This window comes from Tympanuchus pallidicinctus, unplaced genomic scaffold (assembly GCF_026119805.1).
Source record: "Tympanuchus pallidicinctus isolate F22 unplaced genomic scaffold, pur_lepc_1.0 scaffold5, whole genome shotgun sequence".
Classification (NCBI taxonomy): domain Eukaryota; kingdom Metazoa; phylum Chordata; class Aves; order Galliformes; family Phasianidae; genus Tympanuchus; species Tympanuchus pallidicinctus.
Window position 1 is genome coordinate 44094269 of NW_026294769.1, and position 20659 is coordinate 44114927.

The window sequence follows — 20659 nt, forward strand, 5'->3', positions numbered from 1 at the left end:
TAAAAAGAGTAATGTCTTTCACTTTGCGTATTATTAATAAGTTATAATGTAGAGGGGAAAACTGTATAACCTATAATTGCTGTAAGGCTAGGTTTCACAAATCACAGGGGAAGGGCCCTCAAGATATCATCAAGTCCAACCCCCCTGCTAAAGCAGGTACCCAGGTATTGTAGGTACCCTACAATAGGTCACAAAGGTAGGCGTCTAGATAGGTCTTGAATATCTCCATAGAAGGAGACTCCACAGCCTCTTTGGGCAACCTGTTCCAGTGCTCCATCACCACTAATGTAAAGAAGGAAGGGTTTGACCTGAAGGTTACTGTTAAGGTTTGGGGTTTGCCTTTAAAAAGCAGACGCTTATCTTTACTGTTCACCTTCTGCAGCAGAATGGCTGGCTATATGCCCTCCTTGTCAAGCAGAAAAGTATCACATGACAATTGCCCCTCTTCCTTTTATTGCACTTAGCTTTTTCTCTCTAATGATGTTCTGCAGTATTGACCCCTTACTCTCACAGTTGTAGCCTTTAAAGAGGGGTTTCTAAACATAGCTCTTGTGTAAAGCTTTAAGTCTTCAAATCCCTGGTGAACATTCATTACCTTTCCAATTCTAATTCTGATATGCAAAGACTTCCATATTGAACATATGACACTGTGACCTTTCCTCTTGATTCACAGAGTGCCTCAGATAGTTCTGAATATTGATCTTGCACCAACAATTCTGGATATTGCAGGACTTGACACACCTCCAGATATGGATGGCAAATCTGTCCTAAAGCTTCTAGACTTGGAGAGACCAGGAAATAGGTGAGTCTCAGACTTGAGGTTTTTTTGCCAGTTCAGGAGAAAACACCTAAGTAAATCAACAACAGAGTGGGAAAAGAGATTCAATGAAAATAAACTGTGTCAAGCTTGCAACCACATTTTTCTCATTTGAAAGCCCTCTTAAATAGTACATCTATAAAACTGCAGGTATACATAAGCAGAGGGGTGTGCTTTAAAAAATTAATGGTTAACACTAGCAGTGCTGTATATAGGTGTCAGCAGTAAATATTATTATTTTGCTTTCAGGTTTCGAACAAACAAGAAGACCAAAATCTGGCGTGACACATTCCTGGTGGAAAGAGGGTAATTATTAGGGGTGAGAGAGTTTTGGGAGAGCCTGCCTGGTGGGAACACTCTTTTGTTTTCGTTTTTTGCCCTCTCTTCTTTCCTTTTATGGTCAGAGAAGTTGTAAATTTTGCAAGCAAACTTACAGACCTGACTTGTTTCTTCATTTCCTACCACTGGCTCTGCATACTGCTGTGCTGTGAGGTCCCTGCCCCCTAAGAAGTTTGAAAGCATGTTTTTCTGGCAGCTCTCCTAGCCTATACCTCCTCCTTCTTTAACATTGTACTTGTGACTACTTATGTCATCATCTGACTCATTTCTTTCCAATCCTCTGTTTCATATCCAGCTGTGCAATATCCTTTTATCAACTTATTTTGTATTTTCCACCACAGATTAGAAGCATCCTTCATTTTTGTTCTAACTAAGAAGAGAATTACATGTAAATGAGATTTATGACTATAATACTCTTTTCTCTAATACCTCCTTACTCTCTCACCTTGACAATTCCTGTTGTGAAAATTTTCTCTGTTTAAAAAAGTTCTTAGTGATTTCCTTGTGATATTTTATAGTTTTTCAGATTATGAAAATCTTGTGTGGGTACTACAAAACAGTGCATATTCAGCACACTGTGCTGAATGAGTGTGGAAGCCCCATAGTCTCTTCATCAGGGCTTTTCAGCTAGATTTTACTGCTTCACAGTGTTGTCCTTTGTGAAAGAACACACATTTATGTGTGAACGCTTCTGAACTGTATCAGATAAACATATTTCAATAGTCTTTATTTCTCCTTAGGTAACTTCCAGAAAATCAAGTGAGCCTTTTTTTCATTACATACTTTTTGTCATTAAAGGTCTCCAGCAGAAATGTGGGGATTTTCTTCCTTTGGAGACATTTAGCATCCAATTAGCTTTGTTTTTCCAGTTAAATTCATCATCTCTAGAGTTTGGAAAAATGTATATTAAATATTCAATTTTTTTTTTTAAAGCAAATTTCTTCGCAAGAAAGAGGAAGCTAATAAAAACACTCAGCAATCTAATCAACTGCCAAAATATGAGAGGGTAAAAGAATTATGCCAACAAGCGAGATACCAGACAGCTTGTGAACAGCCAGGACAGGTAAGCGACAGCAATTGTAGTCCTCTGTGTGCCACAAGGAAATACATATCAAAACAAATTCAGGAATATGTCTTTTGGATCCTTAGCAATCATTGTGCTTTATTATTTATCTAAGCTCCTTTAATGGAAGGGTCCCCTTCCTTGGAAATATTTACTGTATAAGATTACTGTAAAGAATCAGACAGTGATTCATATTCAAATGTCACTTCTTCTTCCTGTAGCCTTATTATTTTCAGCATGATGCTTGATGCTGATACACAGATATAAATGCCTACTCACAAAATAAATGGTGTTGCCTGAGTAGTCCACCAATACCAGCAGCTCTGTGGTGCTTATATGGGAAGTGAACTAAATGGGAGGGCAAGGGGGCATTTTTGTTTGAAGTAGGTTTTAATTAATATTTTATCAATAATCTTTCTGAGGAGATTGAGTACACCCTCAGTAAGTTTGCAGATGACACAGGTTGGGAAGGAGCGTTGATCCGCATGAGGATAGAAAGGCCCTACAGAGGGATCTGGACAGGTTGGATCTATGCCCCGAGTCTGATTGTATAATGTTTAACAAGGCTTAAATGCCTGGTCTTGTACTTGGGTCACAACAACCTAATGCAATGATATAGGCACAGAGAAGAGTGTCTGGAAAGCTGCCCAGCAGAAAAGAACCTGAGTGTGTTAGTTGATGGCCATCTGAATGTGGTCCAGCAGTGTGCCCAGGTGGCCAAGAAATCCAGTGACATCCTGGCTTGTGTCAGAAACTATGGCCAGCAGAAGTAGGTAAGTGATTGTGCCCCTGTACTTGGCACTGGTGAGGCTGCACCTTGAGTGCTGTATTCAGTTTTGGGCCCCTCACTTCCAGAAAGATATTAAGGTGCTGGAACATGTTCACAGAAGAGCAACAAAGCTGGTGAAGGGACTAGAAGACAGGAAATATGAGGAGCAGCAGAGGGAACTGAGGTTGTTTAATCCAGAAGAGGCTGAGAGGGAGATCTCATTGCTCTCTGCAGCTACCTGAAAGAAGATTGTAGTAAGGTAGGAGTCAGTGCTTTTCCTCAGGTGACAATTGATAGGATGTGAAATGGCTTCATGTTGCACCTTGGTAGGTTTAGACTGTACAATTAGGAATAATTTCTTCATGGAAAGAATGAAGAAAGCCTTGGAATAGTGACTGAAACAGGCTGCCCAGGGAGATGATGGAATTCCCAACCCTGGTGGTATTTAAGAGATCATAGAATCATTAAGGTTGGAAAAGACCACTAAGATCATCTGGTCCAACTGTCAGCCCATCACCACTACGCCCACTAACCCATGGCCCTCAGTGTGACATATCTGTATTTCTTGAACACCTCCACAGATTGTGACTTCACCACTTCCCTGGGCAGCCTGTTCTAATGCTTCAGCACTCTTTCTGAGAAGAAATTTTTCCTAGTATCCAACCTGAATGTGTAGACATGGTGCTAAGGGACATGTTTTAGTGGTGGAATTGGTGGTGCTATGTTGATGGCAGGTTGTGATCAGCTTAAGGCTCTTTTCCAACCTAAATAATTCTATGAAATTAAGAAAAAGTGAGTCACACCCCAAATTTTGTTCAGCTGACTCTCAATTAATACTGTATCCATGGCAGTGTATGAAGCTGAATTTTCTGGGGAAGAATTAGATGGGATGCCTTCCCACTGACTCCATCTCTGAGTAGTGCAGGCAGGGTCCATGGGCACCATCACACCCTTCTGCCTTCCCCCTCGTCCCCATCTCTGTACACCTCTCCTGAGGAGTGCAAGGCGATCTCTCCCAGGCAGGCACTCACGCTTTCCCCTCAGATGTTTTCTCAGGCCATTGCAGCCAGCTGTAGGCCTGGCACTGAAATACCGACCTACTGTTTTGAAGGGAGTATAAAGCCTTACTGTGCAGTGCTTGCATCTGCAGCCACCCACAGAGCTTCACCCAGGGCAGGTAGAGCCCTGTAAAAGAAACCCAAAGGCACTCTGGAGAGCTTGTGCACTTACAGACATGTTCCTTCCTCACCTTGCTCTTGTCACTCATTAGAGCGTAGTGTTACGGTAAATCTCCGTTAATCCCAGGTTGGATGGGAGTATGTTTTGGCTGGCACATCCGTGGTCCATTTCTCTGCCACAGTTCCCACCTCACACATGCTCCTAAAACTCAGCCACTTTTAAGGGAGTGTGCACAATATTGCAGTCTCACCCAAGGGCAAAGTTTTCAGGAGTTCAAACACTGCCATTGTAAACAGAGATTAAATCTGAAAAACTGAATATTTTTATAAAAACCAGAGTAGATCAGTGGAGTCATTTAGACTGTTAGACGCTAAAATGTTTAGTTTTAAAATACTAAAATATTTTTTTAATTATTTCTTATATTTACTACGTCTTATGCCAAAATCCAGGTTTGTAATAACTTTTCCACATGTGAATAGATGAGGTTAAGTGTCCTGATGAGGTATCACAACTGAAGCAGATGGGAGCATTGCCGCTAACCCAGCTCCCAGTCCCCAGTGGCAGACTTGGCTTTATGTCCTGTGCTGGGACTCACCTCTGATCCAAAAGTAGAGGAAGGGGAAGGCACTGAGCTTAGAAAGAGCTGACAAGAGCAGTGGTGCTTGATACCAGCTTTCCCACCTGTGGGACTTACAGATGCAGAAGATACCTTGACTTCTCAGAGCCCAGCAGCCAGGCCTTACGGCTGAGTGAAAGACAAGGTGAAAGTGATCTTCTTATGAGAAACTTTCAGTCCTTGCCTTTAGTGCATATGAATTATGTTCCTAAGCAAAGACAGTAGAGCTGTCCCTGATCTGTCTAACATCCTGAAGGCATCCTGCAAGGATACCGATGTTCAACGCACCTGCATACAGAGCGTCCTGAGATGCATTAGCACATCCTCTTGATGTCATTCAATCCATGGTGCACAACCCGTGGATCTCACGCCGCATTCACTCGCATTCCAACCTTGTGAAGCATAGGCAGCTTCTCCTGCAGGGACTGGCTACGCACGATACTCAAGGGCAAAACAGTGAAGAATAAAGTGGATGTGAATCTAAGGAGCAGCAGTGTAATAACATAACCTTCAGTGAGGCATTGCAGTGTGAAATGAGTGTCTGCAAAATTTTTCCACTTAGAAAAATTCTTGAAGAAAATTAAAAGTTAATGGACCAAGTGATTTCACGTTAGCCCAGATGGTTTCCATTGTTTAATACTGAGAGATCATCATTTAATAGGTTTCTCCGATAGATTTCATCTACTTGTTTTGCACATCTTGGAAAAGAAAAAGAGGTAATATTTGTTTGTCAAACTTAATTTCAATTAAGTTTCCCTTCAATTAAGAAAAATACCTTAATGTTAACATATGATAGTTGCTAGTACTCCCTACATTTACACTACTCAGTTGCACTTAAAATCATTTAAATTAAAATCACCTTCAAAATATGTGATTGCTGACAAATTTTTAAAGAATGCAATTATTAGTCACTGGGAAGTTGCTGTAAATGTCTGGAACTGTAATGAACTAAAAGAACAGTGCAAATTAATGCACTGTCTAGTATATTGAGAGCATGTTCTTCATGTTACCTTTATGCAATATCCAGTTCATTTGAAATTGAGAATGCAACTGGGAGTTGAAAAATAAATAATGTTTTTCTTGTTTTAAAATGAGGTGTGATTCTGAGACCTGCTAACGATCGCATCTTCAGGAAAACAATTGTTTTAATTTGTTTTCTATTAAATAAGTAACCTGGAATAGTTAAGACACTTTTTAAATGGAAAATTTCACAATTTCAATATTTTTTTTTTCAATTTCCAATGTTTACTCAAATGTGGCTAAGCAAAAAGGAAAAAAAGAAAATACTGAACATCTTTGTAATTTCTGTAATTGTTTCATAATGATGTCTAAAAAAGAGAGGAAATTTAGGCTACAGAGTACAGTTAGCTGCCAATCAGCAAGGTTTTTGCTTACAAAATAGAAACTGTTTTAATTTCTTTAAGAGAATACGATTATAAAATGCACATGCAAAATACAGTTAAATTGTTTTTATTGTGATTTTTTTTCAAAGATTCATAGATTGGCTCATTTTCATTGTAGTCCATCCTCACCTTGCTATTTTTCATAATCCTCTTTATGGGAGAATGGTTCCCAAAAGTTGTCACATTCTCAAGAGCATAGCAGAAATGTGATGTACATGACTGCGCAGATATGCTCACTTTTGAGTTACATTCAGCTGGTCATTAACTTGAGCCAACAGTGATTCCTTGCAGAAGGGAGAACCATGCATACAGAGTTACATTAGCAGAAATAGAGCTAATGGGTTATGGGAAATGATCACTTGTCTCTATGCTGTGTGTATTTGGGTTGGGACCTCTGTTAATCTGGATTTCATCCAGTAGAGGACCCTGGAGGTGGTCAGGAGGGGCAGTGGTTTGTTTCTTCAGAGGCAGGGGGGATCTAATTGCTGCCTTCAACTAATAGCTAGTTAGAGAGAAGACAGACCCAGGCACTTCTTGGAAGTGCACAGCAAAAGGGCTATAAGCAATGGTCAAGTTGCAGCAAGGGAAATTCTGAGTAGGTGTATGGGAAAAAATGTTACTATGAGTGATTAAGCACCGGAGTAGGTTGCCCAAAAGGCTGTGGAAGGTCCATCCAGTGATATTTTCAAAACCTAATGAAGTCGTTCCTGCTTTGAGGAGGAGGTTGGAATAAATGACCTCCAGATGTTCCTTCCAGTGATTGCATGTGCTTCAGATCTTTTTTCTTGCTTAATTCCTAAGCATGAGGATTTTTGTTATCCTTGTACTCCTCAGTTTCATAACCTGGGAAGTGCTGTAAACTTTGTCTGTCTTGTCAAGAAGATATGGATCATCTGCCATGTTCAGAAACAAATTGGCTTTTAGCTTCTGCCCCAACCCAGTTGTTGAGCTGTGCTCAGTGACATCGCAGCTGGTCCTGTTCCACGCAGGCCAGAGTCACTCCCACTGCACAGGGAGCAGCAGGAGGATGGGCTCTGCTCAGCTCTGGAGCTTGGGTTGGGGTAAGAGTTTCTTTTGCAGTCTCTGCTTTACATCCCAGAGAACTCTTCAAGAAATTATGATAGGAACCATGGTTTCTGTCTTAGTTTGTAAGCCAGATTTGTCACCAGGTTATGTGATGTGACTTGCTGAGGTCACCTGATTGAGCTCAGTTGTTTTAGTAGTGACTATTGATGGTTTTTGTTGCTTAAATGGTATGCAAGATCTTTTTTTTGTATTAATACATATTTCCTCTCTCAGCTTTACATTAATAAGGTACACGTTACAGAAATACTTGTTCATCTGCATCATTGTTACCCACATTATTGTTTTAAAATGGGAATCAATTAATGCAAATGTTTAACTAAAATTTTATTAGTTTTCCAGGAGACCAGAAATAATAGCATGTAACAAAGGTTTCTCTAGATTAAAGTGGCCTTATCGTGACACAAATCTCCTCTCAAATTTCCACTGAAACAAGCTGAGATGAAAATATATGTTAGTTTAAGAGGGTTAGAGGCAAGCTGCTCTTAAATCCTCTGGCAGGTTATTTTTGTTGAACTCACTCCATCTTCTTAGATCCAAAATCTTATGGATACTTAGCAGATATCAAATAAGAGCATGTTAATGGTGTTTTCATTTATGCTTTTTCTTTCTCTGTTCCCTTACATAAACATGTAATTAGAACGTTGAGTTAATTCATCAGTGTTTATTCTTTTTCTCCAGCAGTCTGAGTCATAGGAATTTTCCTCAGGTATGATTTTGACTTCTGGGACCTAACACTGTTTCCTGGATAGCAGTTGCCTTTTTAGATCTTGTGCTGATAGGTCTGCAGTCTCCAGTGCACTACTCAATCCATTATTTATAATCAGTATTGAGTCCATAGCCAAACATACGTTTTTTTCCTCTTGTAAAAATTACACAAACCACAACTTTCTTGTAAAATTTTCCCAAGAGGGAGAAAAAAAAAAAAGAAAAAAAAAAAACACCCTCCCAAAATGAAGACTGTGAAGCTTTGTGTTCAAAATTTTGGCTTAGATTGCATGACTCAGCAACCCAACTAAGACTCAGGTCTGTTTGTTTTATGAGCATACATCTCCGACCATCTGCTCTCCAGTACCTTCCAGTTTGTAAACAGCAAAGGTCTGAAACTTGTAAAGATCTGTAGTCTACTGGCAGCTCAGATGAGCACTGACAGTGGGCAGAATGGAAAAATGTGGTGTGCTACACGTTTGTATGAAATGCATGCCCATGAACCCAAACTCAGCTGTAGATGTTATTCCACAGTCACTGACCTTCCTTGTGCTCTTCTTTTTATTCGCCTCAGTATTAGAAATGCGGAATATTGGATGTCTTCCCTGGGAAATGTATCCCTGTGCTGCCCTAAACAAATAATGTTCTGCCTGGAGAATATGCCTGAAGACTGTACAATGAAATTTTAGTTAGATTAAGTCTCAATGTATTTTACAGCCATTTAAGGCTTTACAGGTAGTCACTGGAGACATGCTGCTGAATCTAAGCATCAGCTCTGTGGTAAATGTGCAAGATTCTTCTGGCTGTGATCCAAACAACATGTTATATAGTCTATACAGACCTTATTCTTCACATATCCTTCACTATTTAAAAATCTAACACAAGTACTGAATTTTATTATTCATATTTATGTTTATCATGTTGTCATATCAATGTTTGGTATGAACATGTCTGTAATACTGAAGGAATACATGCCATCAATCAGCTTACAGATAATACTGTAAAGGAAATTAGAATGTGGCTTATTAGGTGTAGTCTGGTTTGGCTCAAGTATCTATGTTCTCATAAAATAAATATCACAGACCATACATTTGTAAAGGTCAGCTTTATGACCAGCTGCAAAGTATGAATAAAAACACATAAACCGGTAAGAGCTGGACAGAAGTGTCAGATGGCTGGCCAGGAACTGACAGCCAGACCCCAAGCACCCACTAAAACCCAACTAAAATTATGATATGGCACATAAACATCACTCATTGATCCTCCTGCTTTCAGAACAACCTCCTGGTGATTACAGGAATAGAAAGGCACTGGTCATGATTGTACAGGAGTGCATTAACATATTGCTATTTCATAAGCTGCCTCCTGCCTCATCTTGTTTTTCCATTTTCTATCATATCGCAGCTATTCAAACAGAACTTCTTACAGCATTGCTAAAGCAAGATATTAGGAACCAAGACAGCATAGATTAATAAAAGAAAGAAAATAGCTTTTTCTTCATAGGAGCAATGTTTGTTTGTGTTTAAGGCAGCAACAGCTAATCCCATCAACTTGTTTTACCAGAACATCAGTTCAAGACCATCTCTTATTTTCCCTTTGCACACTGATACCAACTGATTTTGACATCATTCAGAAGACCGTCTACACTCAAGCTTAACTGGAAGCATATGTGTTTGGGACCAGTTATGTGTTTAAAACTAAGTATATACTTCAGCCTTTTCACAAACAGCTCTTCAACTATTGCTCAGTTTAGACCCTGCAGAATCATCTCTCATAGTTGTCTGCTCTTTTGTTGCTCAAGAATTCTTAGGAATTTCATAAATTATGATGTCTCTTGTTAAAATCTCATCCTGCTTACGACATAGAACCAAAACTGAAGATAAATTCCTTTATCTCCAAAGAGAATCCTTCAAAGAATGGTATTTTGTATTTCAGCCTAAATATTTAAGCTTCCTAGTAAACAGAGGACTGTTCTTTCCAGATTTGACAGTTTTTCAAATCTAAGTGATTTGGAATCTGAAGCACCAGTTCTATCCAGATAAAATCCAGAGATATCACAGTCTGGAAAGATTTTCCTTTCATCTCTTTCACAGCATAGACATTGTTTAATGTTTTTGCTGCCATCTTATCGGTGTTCCCTAACAGAAGGACTTCTTGGTAGAATGGCACACTAACAAACAATTTTATGTACCAAAAGCATCTATACAAAAAAAGCCCCACGTGATTCAGGAATTCTTTTTAACACTTGATGTGGTTCTCCTTTGTTTTCATACTGAAGTACCCAGAGAAAGACAGCATAAATTAAGTCCTCTGCAAATGAAATGTGTATGACCCAGGAAGAACCCATTGCTATTGACATTCCTATTTATAGTAGAATGGCTACATTTATCTTTGAGTGTCATCGACACGCTTGCACCTGGCAGTAGACATTTATTGAATAACAACAGAAGTCTGTTGATGTTGAATTGCTGCCACAGACAAGATAATGGATTTTGCAGAGAATGCTGTGGAGGTGATGTGTTTGATATTTTGACCTAAATGCCCACATTTCTAGATCTGACACTGCGTTCCATGCATTTTTTTATAAAATTGAAAACTGCTAGAGCCATGATGTTTAAAATCAATCATATCTGGACATCACGAATACAACACTGTATAATCTGGAAACCTGCTAAGATATTATCTCATTCTTCTGTTTCTGAAAAACTGAGATTGATGGAAATTGGCAAATTTCACGTCATTATTTCTGTTATACAATGATTAATTTATTCATTCTTCTTGTCTCCTCCAGTACTATTTCTGTGTGTTTAACTGAACGTGTTTCTAAGTTGATCCTACACTCTCCCCTTTGTATTACATCAATTCTTACAGGACAAACTGCTTTTCTGTTGAACATTGCACTTTTCCAGAAGACTTTCTCAGAGAGTAAGCCCATATATAAAAAATTATGTTTGAACGTGTTCTGGATCTGAGAGTTCCACAAAAAGCAGTCCAATGATGAGGGAGTGGTGAAGATAGCAGGATCTGCCCAAATGGACGGCGCCAGACCACTTCTAAAATGAGATTTCTATTCCACAAAAAAAGAGCAGTTCCAAATACCCCGAACAAATCTGGCACACTATCCTGGTGAAACAGCTGCACTTGCTTGCAATATTCAAACACTGTCTGAATGTGACAACTCAGTCATATTTCCAGGATCACTTAGGAGCCTAGGTCAGAACCAAGGTTTATGACTATGCTGCGAGTATGCACAGAGGACATAGCCTTACGCCATAAACATTTCTCAGTGCTCAGGTCCAGTTCAGCAGAAGTAAACTGCTGCTTGTCTGTACTATTTACCACAGCCAGCAAACTACAAGGCACTTCTCAGCATGTTGCATGAGAAGGACTTTTTGTATGTCACAGAGAAAACAGTAACAGGATTCAGTTCTTGTTGCAGCAGCACACCCAAACCCACACTCCTTTGCTGATATTGTCACATCAGGTCCCTGACACTCAGGCAGGTCTGCTTATTGCTAACAGAGAAAAGTGGTACACACATATAGGCATAACAGCCATGTGTTTTCATCTAAATCCTTTTCCAACTTAAATCATGTATTTTTAATCAGGGAAAAAAAAAGAAAAATCTGATCTTGGTGGCATGTTTAAGTTCATGAAGTCTTCCTTTTCCTTCCCTATGATGAGTAGTAATTCTCAGGTCAGTCGTTTGTTACTGAAATGAAAAAGCATCTGTACGAATATTGTCTCTGTGTTGTTTCCGATCACGTTTTTCAGGGTTTCATAGCTTTGAGATCGTCTGACAAGGTATTTTACACTGAAGAGTATGCTGCAAATACGGGGTAATTACATTTTATCAAGATCCTTAGCTTGCCTACTGTTAAGACACTTTTCATGAATTGTCTAATTAATTTCCCCTCTCTATGAAGCAACTCTCTCAAAATTGTGACAGTCTATTAGCTAAACAATGTTGATTCGAATTCCTGCTTAAGTGGATATTCATAGTGCAGCACAGAGCAATGACTCATGCTGAATTTATATTTTTATGCCTGAAGTATGTTCTGTAATGAAGTAAATTTACTTAACTTTAAGGCTGTGGCACCAACTGATATCAGGAAGTTGCAACCGAAGGTAGCTATTGAATCATTTGCTGTTGACTTTCTCATGTAGCTCTGCGTTGCAAATTGAACTGTGCCAGCTGCAGTGCAAAGCGAAATGACCCAGTACAAATAATACACTTCTAATCAGTCCGTTTACTCCTCTTTGTCTTTGAAATGACCTTATAAGGGCAAATTTCTAGCCCCAGATGAAAATGTGTCATGCTAATGACATCAACCAAGGCAAAGCTCCTACTGCCGTCCTACTGTAGCCGTTCTGTCCTATTGTGAGCCTTTCCATCGAGCAGCAGACATCCATCCTTATGCATTCAAACTAAACGTTGGGCAGAGATAAAAGGACCTTGAGCTCCCAAAGTGATGCTCTGTCCTTTTGTATCTTTATATCCTCCAAAATGCTGCTGCAACTTGCTTTTCCACCTTTACTTCCCTTCTGAAGATAAATTGAGGCAGAAGGAAAGCTGAAGGTGGACAGATGAGGCAGGAGCAAAATCATTGCTGGGGGGCAGATGATGAAATGAGAAGAAAGAAGGAAAAGATGAGTCAGTGACAGGAAAAAGGGCTGACACAGGTTAAGTTTCATAACGTGACTGAAAGGATATAACAACTTGTTGCAGTCAAATGGCAGGCTCTTCCTTTTTCTCTCCCAATTGGGTGGGAGTTTTTTGCTTTGTTTTTCAATTCTGAGTTAGTCCTCTTGTCTCTTACTGATAGAACCTAAGTCAGCATGCAGCTACAAGCAGCGACCATCCCTTATTCCTGTGGCAGCAGTGAATTTCCAGATCAGCTTGGGTGTTTCGTGGAACATCAAAACAAGAAGGAAAATAAATTTGGGGAAAATAAGAAAGCATATATAAATTAAAAGTTAATGGAGGCATAATTATCTGCTATATGTGGCAATGCTTTAGTTTAGTCTTGTTTTCTTTTGTTTTGTTTTTACAAAGGAAAAATAGAGATTCAGAAACCAAACCTTATATTCCTGGATTTCAAAGAATAGTTTGGTATTCACAATAGGAAGGAAGGTAGGCTGGAAAGGGGCAGCACATCTTTCAGAACCTTCTTTTATGTGCATTAATGCATTTTATAGATCTAAAGACGAGCACAAGGATCATTATGTCTTACTGCATAATGCAAGATCAGTTCATGATTGCACTGGCATGGGCTAGGTTTCAGGAAAGTTAGTCTAAAAATTCCATCTCAGAACTCTGAAGCATCTTTATAATGACACATTTAAAAGTTAAAAAAAAAAAAAAAAAAAAAAAAAAAAAAAAAAAAAAAAAACACCTGAATCACATTTAATCCCTGTTTTAAACAGAGAACTGTTATTGGCTCATATTAGACACAGAGTGTCTTGTTTCAGTGTTAGTCATAATACTCCTAAAAATGATCTAAATGGCTATTGAAGCCACTTTTGGAACTTCTTGCTATAATTAATGTTAGACAAAGAAAATACTTATTTTACTTTCAAATGGTGCTTTTGAGACTCATTAAGAACTAGTGCTGTATGTTTATAAATGTAACATACTCAAAAAACACAGGAACTATAACACTGCACTCACTTCTTATCCTGTAGCGAGTTTGTATTTTTTATATAGGAGATTGCACTTGCTGTTGCAGAATAAAGTCTTGAAAAGTGTTACAGCTCTCAGGCACCTTTGTTTGTAGAAAGTGCCCTTGTCACTTGTTGCTGTAGGTTTATTCTGAAAGTCTGGGCCTGAGTATAATTCCATAATTCCTCAGACGGCAGTCGGATGGGTGCAGGCCCATTTAAACGTGGTTTGGTGTTCTGTGATCAAAGGCATGCTGAACCACAAGCAAGCCTTCTGAGTTTGGGATCCATCTTTTATCTCAGACTGCACTCAGCCAAAGTGTGCTGTCACAGGGCTGTAGGTCAGAGCCAATATTTCATTGTTTAATTGAGAAATACTTCTGCCATTAAAAGTACCACGGAAAGCCCCAAACAGTTATATGAGTGGAGGTACTGTAAGTATATGCTTGTTAATTAATTTTACCTCTCCTCCTTCCTATTCTTTGAAGTGACTGTGTGTAAGTCAGAAGTTGTTTTCTATTGTGTGCAACCACATCAACTCACTCCTCAGGTTATCAGGTCAGTAAATCTACCTGAGGCTGTTTTCTTTCTTCATTCTTCAATCAGCTTGACAGCACCACCAAAAGAGTCCAGAGCAGTCATTAGCTAATGGAAGAGACTTACTCAAATGGGTCTACTCTGATATTAGTGTTCATTTCAAAAACTGAGTTGGGAAGTGCATTAAGACCAGCATCTAGCTGTCTTGCTATTATTAATGAGGAAAGAAAAACCTAAGGCTGTCCATTCATGGGAACCAAAAAAGTACACTGTATAGCATGGGTTGTAAAACCTTTTGGCTTGCATGGGCCACACTGAGTGAAGAGGAATTGTCTTGGGCCACATGTATGTAGGTTGCTCTGAAAGCAGTGCCTCCTATTTATTTCATGGAAACTACAACAGACATGATGAGCACAGTAAAATTGATTGAGCAAATTTTGAGCTATAAAACACTATTTTTCAACATAATCACCACCACTACCTGTGTAGTTTCACCAGCAGAGAACAAGAGCCTGTAAAAATCTGAACAAGTGGAGGTGGCTGTTGCAACCCTATCCAGCCAAACTTAATGACTTTGTATGCAGTCTCATTATTGTGGCTTTGTAAGTGAACAAAGCTCACTGGCTAGTAGTATTACAAGTAATTATAGCTATTTCTAGTTCTCCTACTGTTATTTGGGCTACGACTTGCTTGGAATCACAGACTTCCTAGCATGTGCAGTGTTTTATGCATGCCAGCTATTTACCTGCTGCCACATATGGCAAGCTGTGGACATGGGCAAAGGAGTGCCAATCTGTCACCACCTATCCATTAAAAAAAGAAGAAAAGAAAGAAAAGAAAGAAAAGAAAGAAAAGAAAGAAAAGAAAGAAAAGAAAGAAAAGAAAGAAAAGAAGGGAAGGGAAGGGAAGGGAAGGGAAGGGAAGGGAAGGGAAGGGAAGGGAAGGGAAGGGAAGGGAAGGAAGGGAAGGGAAGGGAAGGGAAGGGAAGGGAAGGGAAGGGAAGGGAAGGGAAGGGAAGGGAAGGGAAGGGAAGGGAAGGGAAGGGAAGGGAAGGGAAGGGAAGGGAAGGGAAGGGAAGGGAAGGGAAGGGAGGGGAGGGGAGGGGAGGGGAGGGAAGGGAAGGGAAGGGAAGGAAAGGAAAGGCGCAGCCTTTTTTATGACAGTTCAGTGTGGAGAGGAAATTAAAGTCTCTGTTACTTTCTTATTTGAAATGTGGAGACAGTGGGATCCACTGGAAAAATCCACCTGGGTTCTTCCATCTGGATTCAGTCATGTTGATAATCAAGTCAGTCAGATATTGTGCAGACAAGCTGGAAAAATCTCTGTTTCCTCTCATTCTCCCTTACTTGCTCTTATATTCAGCACATGTACAATGTTGTACAGGTACTCCTTCCAGACTGCACTGTTTTCTCACCAGCCTGATACAAATCTTAAGACTTATGGATCCAAAGGAGTTTATCCAAGCTGATTTATTTATTTGCTGTCCCTGAGGTTTTTCCCTTTGCTCTATTCTGGGAGTGCTTGTTGCACTGATTCCACCTGCTGGGGGGAGTGAGGGGCCTGGGGAAGTTATGCTTTCAGGCTTCTCATATGAATAGTCAGCAGTATTTTCAGATCTGAGTGGCATGGTTTGTAGGGATGTGTTAGGGTGTAGTTCCTAACTCTGGCCTCTGGTATGGAAATAAATTGCATGCTCTTAGTGTCATAGTATTTTTGTTTAAATCACATCCATGATTTGTCCTTCTCTTTTACAAGGAACCCCACAATTGAACCAGTTCTTCATCTGTGGAGATGTTTAATTTTCCTGTGAATTGTATTAGAAATTCCGAGTTGCAGAACAAAGAAGCAAAGTTTGTTTTTTCAAAGAGCAAAAGAGTCTTGGTGAAAAACGCTCTGACAGCTGTATTCCGTGGCTCAGTAAATTAAGACTTTTTACTTGCTTGTTTCATGGATGTGTTTAGTCTAGATACTCTTGATTTATACATCATTTTTGGCTGAGTTGTGTTTTCTTTATGTAGATTCACAGCAATTTCATTCAAGCTTATGTTTGCCTAGCTTGAGAGAGATGTCGAGAAGGATGTGAGTAAATTTAGTCCCTTAAAATGTTTCCCACCTCAGTTTGTTCTTTAAGAGACCACTTAGTTTTGAAAGAAATTTGCTTGTCATCTTCTGCAATCCATCTGAGAGCAGCAGGGGTTTGGAAGGCTGCTGGGAAATCATCCTCACATGTCTCTCTCTCTCTCTTGCAGAAGTGGCAGTGCACAGAAGATGCTTCTGGCAAGCTTCGAATTCACAAGTGCAAGGTATCCAGTGACATGCTGGCTATCAGGAAAAGGACCCGCAGCATCCACTCCCGGGGATACAGCGGTAAAGATAAGGACTGCAACTGTGGAGACACTGATTTCCGAAACAGCAGGACCCAAAGAAAAAATCAAAGACAGTTTCTGAGAAACCCCAGTGCGCAAAGTAAGTGTTCTGACCTCCTGTATGCTGGGCTAAAGAACAGGAGTAAAGGCTCACAGTGTTGGTTTTATCCTCAGCATACAATGAATACAATGTAATTGGCAGCTGGGTTCTACATAAATGCCTCTGTAATAACAAAAACGATAAGAACCGAAGTTATCCCTGCACAGCAGTAAAGAATACAAAGAATACAGCTCAGGTTGGCCATGGTGGTGATGCATTGGTGCCACCTATCGCGCTGGTCAGACACGAACCTGGTGTGATCTGCAGTTGAAGCAGTGCCTTTATTTGCTAAGACAGTCAGAGCAAGTGTTTCCTTGCATCGTTAACACCGAATTCAAATGCTGTCTGATGGTATCCCTAAGACCTCTTCTATGCAAGACACTGAAAGGCCATGACTGCTGGCAGAATGAATTTTTGCACAGCTGCAGCTTCCAGGCTGTACCGGGAGCACTGCAAGGAAACAGGTTAGATTGCAGTGTCCTCTAGTGGAGTGTGGTCTGAAGGGAATGCACAAAAAGGCTTTAAGACAGTAGTGCTTGGACTTGTCTCTGCTAAGGATTTATACTACAAAAACCTGTTTAAGAAGACACTATTTTAAATGGAACAAGTCTTTTAATCTATCTGCCCGATGATGAAAGTGAAGTTTTGTAACCATCACAATGAAAGTGAACTTGGATTTCGGGGGCTTTGCTCAAGAATGGGTTATATGTTCCTGTCCTCTGTTCAGAATACTAGAGTGGAGAATGAAATAAGTAGAGATTAGCCTCTAAAACAGGAAGATTGTTGAGTCATAAGAAATGCAAAAGTTAGAAGATGCTGCACAGATGTCTATGAAATAAGAAAATGGCAGTATAATTCAAAATATTTCCTGATTTAAAATCAATACTACTCTGCAAATGAACAAGAATCCTTGGTATTCTTTGTACATTTAACCACAATATTGTCTGTCTTGAGTTCTCATTGTTCAGATTAAATGCTGTCTTGATATAATTTATTCCATTTATCCAGTATGATTTAAGAAAATTCATAGTGTGCACAGGCAGACCTCCGAAAAGTCTCCACGTCACCAACTACCGGAGTGATCTTCAAACTGATCAATACTCCCCCAAGTGATAATTTCAAGGGGAGATTCCTACCATTACCTTGGAAAGAGAAGGGTTGCCACGGTACCAGCAAGGGTTGGATGGGGATTGCAATTAGGGGCAGCACCTTGGGGAGAGAATGTGGGGAGATGGGAAGGGGGCAAACAACTGTTGAGAGCATGTGAAGGGGACATCAGAAAAAAAGCAATTTGTTATGCTTTTCTCCTTTACAACATTTTCAATCCTCTTTAATTCCCCTCATTCTCCTCCTCCAAATTCCCTTACTGTTCATCTGAGGCAAACAGAGTATCGTGGTGATGAGACATTGTTAAGGGAATGACTGGTTCAGGCCTTTAGATAACACTTGAATAAGATGCTTTTGTGCTCCAAAATTTTTTAGTCACTTGATTAATAAGCAGTATCATCAGACACTGTTACAAAGACAGAATTTCTCCCATCTGATCCTGTGAATCTTTCATCACTGTTTCGTTAACAATTTATATAAAGCAGAAAGGTACTTTGGAACTATGATTTTTCACTGACTGGGAAGCCTTTTTTTTTTTTACCTGACAGCAGGCAACCTCTGAAACAGTTTAGGAGGATAGGATTGTTTGAGTAAAAAGTTGAATGAGGTTCACTATCTGCATTTTCAAAAGATTCTTGCCTTTTCTGGCTCAGTATGAATCTCTCAAAGGCCCTAGAAAAAAAAGCTGCAATAGAATCTAACCTAAATGCCAAAGGCAGTACTCTCCCAGAGCTCTTGCTTTATTCTGCTATGCAGAATGCATTTAGGTAACAAAAAGTGTGCTCAGCATGGATGTAACAAATGGAAAACAGAGCTCACTTTAACTCTACAACACAGCAAGGTTTTGGAGAACTAAAACTTGTATTCATAGACATGAATGATCTGTGTGTGTGTCAGAGTTTTTATATATATGTATATACATACACAAGTGTATGCACTAATATATGACAGATTCTTGCCTTTTTAAAGGATCCTTTTGAAAAAGGAATTATAATTAGGAAGCATAAGTCAAATTTATGATATATACCAATTTACAGGTAGTAACATTGTTTCACAACACAGAATGGCTTAATTTTCTAACAGAGTTCTAACCCTGTAGTTTCTGGGGTTTTTGAGTGTTGCATTCTAGATACCTGATTTCTGAGACACTGATTTTGTTTGGAAGTATGTTTGTGGCATAAGACCAGTCTAGCATGAAATGCAGAACACAGAGCATTCAGGATTTCATGCTGCTCATGAGAGGGTGGGCCCTGAACTAACCAAAGATAATGAAATACTGCAAAGCCACAGAAGAAAAATAAGCTGCTAATATTGAACAGCCTTCTTGCTCTTTGGAATATGCTAGGTGTTTTGAGCAGGAGTCGTGTACATGTGTATATGCAGCTGTGGATGTTTCTTTCTTCTGCAGAATACAAACCACGTTTTGTTCACACTCGCCAAACCCGATCCTTGTCTGTGGAATTTGAAGGTGAAATATATGACATAAACCTGGAAGAGGAAGAACTGCAGGTGTTAAAGACCAAAAGTATCACCAAACGTCACAATGCTGAAAATGACAAAAAGGCAGAGGAAACTGATGGTGCTCCTGGTGACACGATGGTTGCTGATGGCACTGATGCTATAGGTCAACCTAGTTCTGTCAGAGTGACACACAAGTACAATTGCTTTTTCTACTTATTTCCTTTAGATTAAGTCTTTTTCTAATTTCAGTCTTTCAGTTTTTTGCTGTATTAAAGAACTTACAATTGTTATTGCAGACAATTTTAGATATGTTTGAGTTGTGCTTGTTTTAGGTGGAATCATGCCATTGTAATATGAGCATTGAAGGGAGAAGTGTCAGGCTTTGTTTTTATCTCTGGGAAGCAGGCAACTCTAGAGGGAGAACTCGTCCTCCATATCAAAATACCTATCTTATAATGGATTAATCACCGCATGAAGCGGACATTCCTGCTGTTCATTATAAAGGCTGGGCAACCAGCTTAGCACAGAGACCTAAATTTAAGATGACTGAAATCCTACTCCAAGTGAGGACTTATTAGATCAGCTACACCATCTCTCTTCTGACTTAGTTGTTTGCAGAAAGCTAGCATTAGCTAAGCTTCTTTAGACTCATATATCCTTGAAGAGACCCATCATTTTTCCATCCTGGAAATTTAAATTCATTTTTAATTTTTAATCTTAACAAAATTTAAATGAAAAGGCAACAATTTCAAACTCTTTTTCTCTTAAAAGTGGTAATACTATTTATCTGAAGTCAGGCAAACACAGGCAAAAAGTCTTTTATTTTAACCCCCTATCATGTTTGAAATATAAGTAGCACTTATCTTTTTTTTTTTTTCCAGAAACATGAAGAATAACATAAATGTTAATTTTGAACACGTAAAAATTATCCTTTCTTTACATTATCATTTCCATGACATTAATAAAGCCTTAAGTGTCTTTTTGGAAAAATAACTATTTCCATACAGAGGATTTTAACTTCTAATAAATATTGCTTTCAGAGTGCCAGTTCTATGAGTGAAAAAAAACCCAAACCAAACCAAACAAAACAAAAAAAAAAAAGCAACCATAGTGGGAGAAGTTGAGAAGAGATAAGCATTTAAATCCTTCTGCTTTTCTCAAAAATTTAAAGAAGGGATATGATGGAGCAGGGCCCAGGGAAGATTGTGTCTGTAAGATAGGAATATTTCCGTATTTATGGATGTTCTGTTTGTCAGCTTAGAGAATTTGGAAGTCCAGCCTGTTGTCTTTGGATTCTCATTCCATATCCTTGGTCTTCCAGTTATTTTGTTTCTTGGTAGCACCATTTTTTCAAACATTGGTATGCATTTTTGTGTCATTGCACCACTTTATGTTAACATTCTTTTTTTTTTTTTTTTTTTTTAACCATATCTTTGAACATTTTGCTCTA

At 39.2% G+C, this 20659-nt stretch overlaps 1 protein-coding gene across 4 annotated transcripts in view; it reads left to right on the forward strand.

Annotated features, from left to right (window-relative positions):
- SULF1 (sulfatase 1) overlaps positions 1-20659 on the forward strand; it is a 106278-nt gene that overhangs the window by 71591 nt on the left and 14028 nt on the right. For all 4 annotated transcript variants that reach the window (XM_052704894.1, XM_052704895.1, XM_052704897.1 and 1 more), the window contains 5 exons: positions 674-802; positions 1067-1123; positions 2090-2219; positions 16425-16641; positions 19157-19403. In XM_052704894.1, the coding sequence (XP_052560854.1) occupies positions 674-802; positions 1067-1123; positions 2090-2219; positions 16425-16641; positions 19157-19403 (780 nt within the window). The remainder of the gene's footprint in view (positions 1-673; positions 803-1066; positions 1124-2089; positions 2220-16424; positions 16642-19156; positions 19404-20659) is intronic.